The sequence below is a fragment of the Sporothrix brasiliensis genome, assembly GCF_000820605.1.
Source record: "Sporothrix brasiliensis 5110 chromosome Unknown Cont17, whole genome shotgun sequence".
In the NCBI taxonomy this organism is placed as follows: domain Eukaryota; kingdom Fungi; phylum Ascomycota; class Sordariomycetes; order Ophiostomatales; family Ophiostomataceae; genus Sporothrix; species Sporothrix brasiliensis.
This window is the reverse complement of record NW_024467136.1, coordinates 2,970,972-2,982,479: the sequence shown is the minus strand read 5'-3', so window position 1 is coordinate 2,982,479 and position 11,508 is coordinate 2,970,972. Positions and strand designations below refer to the sequence as shown.

The 11,508-nt window shown below is 52.6% G+C and overlaps 3 protein-coding genes across 3 annotated transcripts; 2 read left to right on the top strand and 1 right to left on the bottom strand.

Annotated features, from left to right (window-relative positions):
• Window positions 1–487: 487 nt before the first annotated feature.
• SPBR_09152 (uncharacterized protein) lies at window positions 488–694 on the bottom strand (the record flags this gene model as incomplete). Its single annotated transcript, XM_040767278.1, has 1 exon — window positions 488–694. The coding sequence occupies one exon, from the start codon at window positions 692–694 to the stop codon at window positions 488–490; it is 207 nt and encodes a 68-aa protein (XP_040620881.1).
• A 3,189-nt stretch (window positions 695–3,883) lies between these two features.
• On the top strand, window positions 3,884–5,510 carry SPBR_02692 (annexin; the record flags this gene model as incomplete). The annotated part of the gene is made up of 2 exons (XM_040760995.1): window positions 3,884–3,908; window positions 4,144–5,510. The coding sequence occupies 2 exons, from the start codon at window positions 3,884–3,886 to the stop codon at window positions 5,508–5,510; spliced, it is 1,392 nt and encodes a 463-aa protein (XP_040620880.1).
• Window positions 5,511–7,397: 1,887 nt separating this feature from the next.
• SPBR_02366 (uncharacterized protein) lies at window positions 7,398–9,967 on the top strand (the record flags this gene model as incomplete). The annotated part of the gene is made up of 3 exons (XM_040760669.1): window positions 7,398–8,345; window positions 8,423–8,839; window positions 9,083–9,967. 3 exons carry the CDS (start codon window positions 7,398–7,400, stop codon window positions 9,965–9,967), a joined length of 2,250 nt encoding a protein of 749 aa, XP_040620879.1.
• Between the last annotated feature and the right edge of the window lie 1,541 nt (window positions 9,968–11,508).

Here is an 11,508-nt window from a genome sequence, read left to right as displayed (position 1 = left end):
GTTCTACCTGAGAGACCAATGACCAGGATTCTAGTCTATTCCTTTTTTTTCTTCTTGGTTCTTCTCCCGTTATGATGCTACTGATGTTGAACTGTGAAAACCCCGAATATCTATAAAGTAAAATGTAAATAAAACGTGCCTGAGAGCCGAGAGATGCAAGTGAGGTCGTGTGTAGTGACGCACCTGGGGTATCTGTAATCCGATGTTCGGGTAAATGGTATAGTGGTGGTGCTGTTGTGTGATTCATATCACCGAGAGTAATTTCTCATGATGTTTGTGTCGTGTCCAGTCATCAAAATCATTCCTTTTTTGTTCTCATTTTTCTTTCTCTCTCTTTTTTTTTTTGGCTGTTTTCAAAGGGTTACTTCGGGTCTTTAGTTGATGATATTATGATGCCCGTGTGCCCACTCAGGTGCTCCGAGGAGTGGTGTGCGGCTTCTCGGATCTCCAAGATGCACCGGCCGACACCTCGGCGAGCTGAGGACAACTAGTGCTTGCCATTCTCTCCATAGGAGCTCGAAGAAGTCTTGTATGACTTGTGGGCATTAGAGTAGAACGAGCTGCTCTTGGAGCTAGACCCGTAGGGGGACGATATCGATATCTTGACCGCGTTCTCCTTGGAGGACTTGGACTTGGACGATTTGTACGCCTTCGACTCATTGTAGTAAGTGGCAGACTGCCCATCAGAGGGCATGTCGGCCGTCTAACAGAGGTAGGATCGTTTTTAACGTTGCTACTGTTGGTCGTCTTGTTCACTTGTGCTGTTGGCACGGAGATGACTAGAAGTAGTCAAAGGCGTTGACGTGACTGCACCTGTGTAGTTGTTGGAAGTTTTGCGAGAGACAACTTAAAACAAAGTAAGTCCACAAAGAAGTAGTAACACCTACTGTCTTTTGTGAGGCGGTAGTTGGAGCTTGAAAGACAACTTCGTGATATCAATATTGAGATTAGCTAAAGGTTGACATATGATGCTCGTTTCGCAGGATGGCTTTGATTTCTTTCTACATTTTTGTCAAGAACACCATCAAGAGAACATCATCGTTTATAAGTAAAACAACACACACTGCGGTCCTTCCTCTCTTGTTCTCTCTCCCTCCACATTCACTCTCCATCTTCTAGTGCCTTGAGACGGGAAGTCCAGCATGGCATTTTCGTCTTCACTGTCGGACTGACTACTTTTCGCGGATGAGGTGACTGAAAAACGAGAAGAAGTGCCCAAAAATGGTCGAAGATTATTAAAAAGGGCCGTTTGGGTGAATATAGTCCTTGATATCGTGACATTGGTAAACAAAGAAAATCGCAAGAGCTGCATATGGAGTGTAATCCCTTGCCGTGTTCCCCGGAGCGGAGTCCAGATCGCAAGTAGGCCAATCAGACAGTCCAATTTCACCAGGCTGATGAAACGAGCGCGGACATCACTGTTGTAAGTGGCAAAATAAGTGAACAACGTTCTTTGTTCACCAAAGTGGCAGCCTTGCCGTTGTGTCACATTGGCAGTGAACAGCTGCTGACGCATTTCGGACTGCGCGCCTCTGCCGTGTTCTCGACACCCCTTGCGTTAAACCTAACCTGCTTAAATGCCATAAACCACCTCTATTCACGTTAGAAATCTGCTCACCTTCCAACAGACAGTTCTCCCTGTTCATAGGTCGCCCCCAACAAGTGATGTGAATGGTCTTGCATGCGAGCTTGTGGCGTTTTTACAGTATTCTCTTTATCGACTACGACATATAAAGTGAATGAATGCTTGCCTTTATTTTGATTCTGACCTTGTCCCATATTTTCACGACAGTGATGTTACCTCTCTTCTCGACATTTGGCTTCTGTCTCCAGATTCTTGTGGCCGACCCTTCAGATTTTTGAATACCAACTCACTGCGATCACTTGAGTCCTCTGATAGAGCTGCGCGAAAGTATGTCTTCTGATGCCACTAAAAATGTTCCCCCAACTCGCCTCTGCTCTCCCGTCACTGCGTATTTTCAACTATTTTACCGGCTTTCATAAGACTCAGTAGGACTACATTTTCTGCCTTGTCTTTGTTCTCGTAAGTCGAATATATACTTGCATGATCTTGCAACGGTGCTGCGTTCTGTCGCAACTGCGTCGGGCATCTGGATACATATCTTGCCTAGTACCCTACAGTCATCGCCTGAGGAACGCGACCCGTGTCTGTCAGACGCCCAAGATTCTCCTGAAATAAATGCTCCCGATACAGTTCAAACACGACTCACACCCTCAAAACCTCAGCTTTTATTTCGTCGGTCGTCCTCTCCGTGCTCTTCAACCCAAGACAGGCGGCCTCTTTTCGCCAACAACATATTTCTATTCGTACGCCAACTTGTAAAAGGTGTCGAAATAGTTTTGGATTTCGACAGTGACGACTTTCTAATCAAATTCACAGATTCATAGCAGAACTGCTCGAAACCCATGATTCCAAACGAAATCTCACCCACCCGACTCCCGACCCTGATCATCACCAGACCGCTGCCTAGCACTTCCCTTGACACCGTTTAGCACATTCTGACGATTCACTTGATATGGCTAGAAACAAGCATACAATACCGAAGCCGCCATACTTCACTCGGGAACAACATCACGATCTGGGTTATATTTCACGAATTTCCATTTTCCAATCTCCTAGTTTCACGGTTATACGACGTACGCTTTCTTCCTTTTACGACACGGTTCAGCGCTCGACGCTTTTATGATGTCGAATTGACGTTGCTTCGCAACACTCTGAAGCGCAAACCCATGATGGACTGCAACGTACTTACTCCAACATTTGTTGGTTTATTGGTGCATTGCCAAGACCACTACTTCCGCTGGCGCACTTTGCAGTCGCAAACAGGTCCTTTGCAGCGGCCTAAGTGTTCTATCCGAGGTATTCTTTGCGTCCCCAGCACCATTTAACAAGACTTGTCGTCGCTAAAGAGCATTCAGCCCACCGCACAGCCACAGTTGTTCCTCCACTGTCCGGCTGCGCCGAACGTTACGTCTGTTTCGGCGCGAACCTGTTCACTTTGGCGTCATTTGGCGCCGCTGACCAGCTTCAAATGGCTGTTCTTATGTCATAGCGTACTGGCAGTCTGTATCCTGACGTTCCCGCTGTCGTTCGGCCGTTGGTAGGAAGTTACTTGTCTGTCGATATATATATCGGCCACGACTGGTCGTCTTCTCCAGAGTGTTTCCCTGACCTTTTGCTTGTTCCTTTTGGTCGGGCATCTACTCTGGTTGCAGTATACCGACCGTCCAATTTTGGTGCCAGCTCTTTTCCGCTTGGCTCCAATATCGCCCAATACATGCAGACGACCGCGTTGTACCAGAGTCGATATCGGACTGCTGCATGCCGAAGTGTACGGTCGCCCGCCGCGTCTTCGAGGTTACCTATCCATGCCATCCCCCATCTTCCCAGGCCTCCAACGCCTCCAAAAACGTCACTCACTCGCAGTACAAGTGCACGCACGCTCCAAATGCACCGCCAGAAGACGTCAGAAGAGCAACCGTTTCTGCCAAACTTTGACCTTGGTTGAGCATGTACGACGTATTTACAGCGGGTCAGCGCCAATAGCCACCAAGTTGCCCCGCCCAGATATTCCTACCACCAACTCAGCCTCTCCGTCTTTTGCGCCATCAAGTTCTTTTCTGCCTGGCCGCCAACAACAACGTTTGCCCAGTCCTTCAGCTCCTTCGGGCAAGGCTTGATGCAGGATGACCAGGCGCCAAACGCCAACCTCCATAGTCTAGACCAAATAAAACAGCGTCAACAGTGTCACCAGTTCATTCGTCTTCCCCAGTTCATCTTCCTTCTCAACGGCCGCCAGCCTTGACGACGACCCTCATTACCATCGTGCTTCAAACGAACCCGGCGAAACAGACTCTGGAGATGTCCTACTATCCTCCTTACGGTCGTACGTATAAGTCACACTTGTCCTCCATCTGTGCCGCTCACGCGTGCTCTCAGGCCGTTAGCAGTTTTCCCCTGCGACTGCCCCTCTTCCCCATGTTCTCTAGCTGGTCGGGGTGCGCCTGCCTCTTTCGCCCTTCCCGACCAATGCGACATGCAATAAACTGCAGCAGTGACCTCTGTCACCCTCCTTATCGCATCATAGCATATAAAGCGACCGCATACTAATGCCATCGCAGAAGGGCCACCACCGCAGGGTGGCGGATACTACCAGCAACCGCCTCCCGGTCAATACCCTCCCCCGCAAAAGGGCGGCTATCCTCCCCAGCAGTACGGTGCACCTCCTCCACAGCAGCCTCCGTACGGCGCACCACCGCCAGGCCAATATGGCGGCTACCCCCAACAGCCACCGGCTCCTTACGGCCAGCACCCGCCTCCTCCGCAGCAGGGACCATACGTCCAGCAGCCCCCCTACGGTCAACAACCGCCCTACGGCCAACAGCCGCCCTACGGACAGCAAGCCCCATATGGACAGCCGCAGCAGGGCCCCCCACCGCCGGCCGGCTACGGACCACCAGGCGGCGGTGGTGGCGGCTATGGCGGCGGCGGCGGGTATGCGGCCAATGTGCCGCCCACACCCCCGTCGGTCGGCTACGCCGGTCCGCAGTCCATCAACTGGGACGCCAGCCACGATGCGCACGCGCTGCGCCAGGCCATGAAGGGCTTTGGCACGGACGAAAAGGCCCTGATTCGCGTGCTTGCGGACAAGGACCCGCTCCAAGTCGACGCCATCCGCAACACCTACCACCGCCTGCACAACCGCGACCTGATCAGTGACATCCAGTCGGAGACCAGCAGCTGGTTCGAGTACGGTCTGGTCGCGCTGTGCCGCGGTCCGCTGCTCAACGACGTGCACATGCTGCACAGCGCCATGAGCGGGCCCGGCACCAAGGAGTCGATGCTCAACGACATTCTGCTGAGCCGCTCCAACGCCGACCTGCGCGCCATCAAGGGCCTGTACCAGCAGACGTACCGCCGCTCGCTCGAGGACGCCGTGCGCGGCGAGCTCAGCATGAAAACGGAGCGCCACTTTATGATTGTGCTGCAGGCCACGCGCGCCGAGGACGCCGCGCCCGTCCAGAAGCACGAGGTCGACCGCGACGTCCAGGAGCTGTACAATGCCACCGAGGCCAAGCTGGGCACCGACGAGATCCGCGTGTGCAGCATTTTCAGCACGCGCAACGACAACCACCTGCGCGCCGTCGCCTACGAATACCGCCAGCGCTACGCCCGCGCCCTCGAGGACGTCATCCGCAAGGAGTTCTCCGGCCACATGGAGGAGGCCCTGCTGTTCCAGCTGCGCCACGCCACCGACAAGTACATGCACCAGGCCGCCCTGCTCGAGGACGCCATGGTCGGCGCCGGCACCCGCGACAAGCTGCTCGTCAGCCGCGTCGTGCGCGTCCACTGGGACCGCGCGAACCTGGCCAACGTCCGGGGCGCCTACGAGAAGCGCTACGGCCGCAGCTTGGCCCAGCGCATCCGCGGCGAGACCAGTGGTGATTCTGAGCGGTTGCTGCTAGCGTGTCTCGGCGAAAGACACTAAAGCAAGAAGAGGGGAGAAGAGAAGAGTACATTGTATGTTTTTCAAATGGTCTCCAGGATTTGTGGGTTGTCGGAAGGCTCTTCTTGGGTTGCATTTTTAATTGTCTCTTATTTTCACATTTTCACATGTTCTCGATATGCCACGTTTCTCACGCTTCATGTACTTCACGTCTCCATAGTCTTGCATAGTCAGCTTTGTAGCTGTCTCGCTGTGTCGTGTTGTGTCGCCATGATGAAGTGCTTGGGATGCTTTTGTGTCGCACTTGCGTGATCGATGTGCGCAGTGTAAATTACTTACTGCTGCAGGCCGCTATGGTACGGGCATAGTACGCTATAACATTAATTGCCATGCTAATACTCCGTAAATTTAGTAACAGCGGCTCCAAATTGAATAGTATCAGCACAAAGCCGAAGCCCCACTTTAACCATTTTACCTGGTGGCAACTTAGCAAATCACACGCTATGATTGGTGTCTCGGTAGTTTTTGCAACTTCCTCAGAAATTCGTCTTTGATTGTCCCCGTCTGAAAGTAACGCACATCTCACAACAATCGGAATACACACGGCATGATATGCCGCCGTGCTGCTCGTTGCGGTTGAAACGCGGGACTGGCCAGTCTCGAATGTGCTTTTGCTGTGACAAAAATGAGGATTGGCAGCCGTTTTACCTCGATTGTTGCCTTTCCCTTCAGCCAATGGTATGCAAAATAGTGGATACGTTATTCCCATTTTAGTACATAATTTAACCACGCTAGAATGTACTCGGCTAGCGCCATTCTTTTCCTTGCATAATTACGAGTTTTTCCGTGTATTCGGACCCCCATTTGAAACCTCCAACATACATGTTTGGCAAAAGTCGGTATTTCTAGCAGACATAGACACTGTATCTTATTAATTACTACCAAAAAGCAAAAGCCCCAACGCATGCTTCTAGTTGGTCGCTACGAAGGCCATTTTACTTAATTATCACGCTTTCTTACCCAATCGTACTTCGTGTTCCGTACTTAATCTCCATTCTTTTAACCTTGTCTCGCTTCACCTCTTCACGGCCGCAACATCATCGCGCGTCCACGAACCAACGACAAGAACCGTTTGCGCCGTGAGGGATCAGCTGTTCATCGGCGCATTATTGCTTCACGCTTTTCAGTTTTAGCGGTTATCATTACCATCGTTACAGGCGTACTTGGCTTGCCTCGATTGCGCGGTTCTCATCACCTTTATTTCGGGATTTCTCACAAATATTTCATCACGCGTCACGTACCACAGACAAGGCTGTGAGAGCCATTCGCACCTTCCTGCGGCTCATACACGTTTTTTCCTGCTTTCAGCTTCTTTCCTAAATTTTCATATAACTCATTTTTACGCGCCCCCTTTTGTCCCTTGGGCTCTGCCGTTTGAGCTTTCCCGTTTTGTGCAGTTTTTCTTTTCGTCTCGCAACACACTCCATCGCGCCTTCCGCGTTGTCACCAGTGAGACGTTTTTGAACACTGCAAAGCAAAAGTCCCCTTCCCTGAACATTATTTGGATCTCTTTTTCTTGGCTTTCATCTTTCCTGCTATTCGGCAGCTCCTCGTCGAAGCTGAACAAGACTGTCACCAGTCGTCGTGTTTGCGCCTCACACTGCCTCTACCCGCGCGCTCACTTGTCGTTGAGGGCGCGGCCTTTCGCGACAATCCTGACATGACGGGCTTTTGAACGGCTCCTGTGGTTTGTTCTCTCCGCACAAAACACCGCTTGAACGCAAAACTCAACTGCCTTGCGAGACGACGACACGGCGGATGGACGAGCAGTAGTTTTGCTTGCAGTCTGACTGGCATTCTCTCACTTCCGAGCCAATCTTTGCAGTTGAGGCCCTGGCGCTACGGCGCGCATCAGGCTCAGCTGGCAAGATGCCCGGACCCAGTCCCTCCCCGGCCGGAGCATCGCCGGCCGGTGCGGCTTACTCTTCCACGCCCAAGCAGTCGCCGGCTCTTGCAACAACGCATGTGCCTCCGCCAACGACACAAGTTGGCCTTGTTCGTAGCACAAGCGCCAGTGTCGCGCCGACGACTCTGACGGCCGGGGGGTCACCATCTATCATGCCGTCCTTGCGGCCGGCAACAAGTTCTGTACCCCTTTCGACGCCGACGCCACCAGCTTCGGGTCTAGCTCCAGTTCTAGTCCCAGCATCAGGCACAGCGGCCAAACCGGCACCGGCTCCGGCTCCACCTGCCCATGTGCGGGCACTGTCCTCTGTATCGTCACCAAGTCCCTCACAAGCAACGCCACTGCAGCCTCCACAACAGCGTTCTAGTTTAGACGTCGATACCGTTGAAAATCGACGGCAGGATCTGACACAACAGAGCCAACAAAGCCAGCGCGCACAAAGCATGCCTCGGCAAGTGCAGGTACCAACCTCGCAGCCTCCCCAGCAACGTCAGCAGCCTCCCCAGCAGCAATATGCTTGGAAGACTTCACAACTGTCACCATCGCCGCAGCCATCGTACCCGGCGAACCAGCCTGTACCGCACAGTCACCAACCACAACGGCCGCTGCATGCTCCAGTTCGGCCACCAGACCCAGTCATAAGTCGCCGTGCGCCCATTGTCAACCGACCCCCGCAAGGGCCCCCTCCACCGGCTCCTCCACGTGTCGAGCCGATTTACTCGGATCCCCGCGGCGGTATCCCGCATCCGTCACCGGGGCGCGACTACGCGCGGGAGAACCCCAAGATCCAGGAGGACTATATGCGCCTGACCTTTGCGATCGAGCAAAGTGTGTCAGCTGCTGTCCGGTGTGCAATACGCCAGAACTGGCAGAAGTGTCTTATGGGTACCAGCTTCCACCAAGGCTTTATGGTATGAGTTAACATCTGTTCCTTCATTTGATATTTATCTGCGGCTAACTTTGAGCTTTTCCTTTCCTTGCCTACTAGCTCAACGCGCTTCTTGATAGTGCTCCGCCAGATGTTGCAAAGGGCTCCATTAAGGATTTTGGAAGACGAGTAGTGAAGATTGCGCGAGCCGAGCTTGTGTCACATCTGGACACGTCGGACATTGACGAGATTGCCGGTATCATCCTGGCCAAGGCCAGCAACCAGTTTCTCGACGCGGCACTCGAAGCTCGATTGCGTACAATCGATGCGAAGCCGCTGATCAATGCTCTTGCGCGTGCTGAGCGGCTTGGCTACGAACCGGACGACATTGTTGAAGAGCCCGTCAGTGGACAGGAACGGGTCATCCCGCAGAACGTGCCAGAACCTCCGCCGCCAACGTCTGCACCAGCTCCGCCGCCTATGAAGCAGTGTCGAATGTGCAACCGGGTCTTTGACAAGGAGCCACCTTATGTTTATGTGAGTCGTCCGGATGAGTTCTGGCCACCAGCATATGTGCTAACAAAAGAATTTCTATGCAGCATGTCGCCAACCAAGTTTGCATGCAGCGGCCTGACGGCCAAGAAGGATTTCTCTTCTCGTGCTCAAATTGTGGTCAAGGCTTTGAGAACAATTATGCCCTAACATATGTAAGTAGCACCGTGTTCTGCGTGTTGGCATAAGACCACGTAGCAGGAAGCAAGCTCTGACCTCAACACCTAGCACAACTCTACTGGCGCCTGCTCAAAATACGAGACACGGAATGATGCTATCCCGGCGCCAAAGCCTCCGGCAGCAATGCCATCGACAGCATGGCCTTCGGCCACGATGTCCCCGGAGCCGACAGCGCACGGTGCTGTAGGTGGTAATTTTGGCCAGTCAAAGGAAAGTACCTTCCCGGCAGCACGATCAACGGCCACTCCTGTCCGCACGATTGAGTCTCAAACAGGTTCGCCGTCGGGTCCTGGATTGAAAACGCCCACCTCCGACCCGTATGCACACTTGTCCGAGGCACAGCTCGCGGCGCTGAACGAAGAGCTTCAAAAGGCAGAGAAGATGTACACCGAAAAGTTCCGCGAAGCAGAAGAGATTGCCGACCTGGCCGAGCGACAGACGATCATCGGCAATCTAAAGAACTCGTTTGGCACGAGACAGTCCATCATCCGGAAAAAGTGGGGCGTACGGCTGCGTGAACGTCGCACCAAGGCCGAAATTGAGGCGGAGAAGGCGCGCATGGGCCTGCTGCGTGGCGCCAAAGACAGCTCGCCGACCACCGGTAGGTCGTATGGCAGCCGTTCGACGCCCACCTCGTCGCAAGCCAACGGTACCAATTACGATTCCATAAAGCGCATGCGTACAGACGATGGCTCGGGCTCGCAGCATGGCACGGGCTCACGGGGCTCGTTTGACGCATCGGAGCCCAAACGAAAAACTCCTACGCCGGCATATCACTTGCTTGAGACGCCCCGCGCGCAACCGCTGCCGCGACCCGTGGACAACGATGACGACAACGCCAACAATTCGGACTCGTCATCCGACAACGACGACATCCCGGCCCGGCTGCCCGACTCGGTGCGGCAGAGTTTGAGTGCGAGCCAGCGATTGTAGACCGGCGCTGGAGGATAACCTTTGCTGCGGCGCCTTGTATGAAATCAACAAGTCTTTTTTTTAGAGGGAGAAGGTGGTTTAAAATATGATATTCGGGAAAGTGTGAGGCATTTTAATTATGACATTCATACATTCAGCTTGTCTTACACGGGATAGTTTACAAAAGGAGTTGAACGTTCGGGCAGGCTTTACCAAATGGTATCAATTTAGGGAGATAGAAAATGTACTATTAAGAGCCATTCGTCGAATCTAATTTCTATTCAAAGTCGGTGTAAAAAAATATTGCATTAGCACTGTGAAGAGAAAGAGCCATATGTTTGGCGTTTACCTTACCTGTTGCCTGCTTACGGCTGACGCGCAATTTTCGACACCACCCCATCCAGTGAAACATTACTGAAATAACTCGCGCAAATAGACAACACCGAGTGGGTTTGGCGTGTGCAGGTGGAGATATGTGGCATGAAAAACGTCCAGTTAATGACCGCATCTTGTCGTCGTTGACGTATTTGATACAACCAACGAAAATGGGTCATGTGAGAGGTAACTCTTTCGTGTACATTGATGTGTAATATTCCCATAAGTCAGGGAGGTGTAACTACTCTGAAATACGACTCTTCTCTTTATCCATTTAGCTTTTGAAGTATGTGAGAGTATGGGAGATGACGCGTCGATAGGCTACCCACAAAGGATGTCCTGTCCAGACGCCCGTCCACAGTGGATTCTCGTTAATGGCGTAGTGCCTGTTCATTGCACCTCCGCATCCCACGCAAAGCCGACAGTAACACAGGCGGGTGGCGCCGGGAAGATCCTTTGGCTAACGCCGTTTGTTGTACATTTGCGCTGGGTAGGGCAGGATGTGTCACAGGGATGCGGAGGGACAAGTTAGACTAAGCATTCGATGCTGATTCTGGACTTGCAGACTATGACTGACGTACGTCGTATGCACAATGGCAGATTCGGACGAATGCCTTCAATTGGCTTCAGTCTGTGCCGCTGCACAGGAATAACGAACGGGACGAAGCAGAACAAAATCAGTGGTGGAAGGGAAGGCCGTTTAAAGCAGCCAAGGAGCGACAGGGGGTTGACGGACACTCAAAGAGCGGAGGAGTGGGCGTGCGGCGAATGGAAGGCTGTGTGCACGGGCGGCACAGGACGCCCCGTTTGTCGATGAAGGAAAAGAGAGGAAGAGAGATAACAAAACTGCCCCAAAAGATGGTTTGCTACACACCCGGCCAGATGAAAGCATCGCATTTGTTTGCTTTCGTCTCCTGTCCCCTACTGTTTGACCTATAGTTACATGGCGATTAATATAACGACGAAGAGACGGACGAAACACGAGGCTCAGGTGATGGCATTGCATCTTCCCGTGTCCGACACGCGTATGGTTTACATTTCTTGGCCCTGGAGAGCAAGTTCTGGTTTGAAGGGACGGCTGAATACATCCTGTCTACAAACGACAATTGCCGTCATAGCGTGTGGCCAAGAAAGGACACGATAGAAGAGTGTATGGGAAGCAACCAAACCACAAAACCACAAATAGC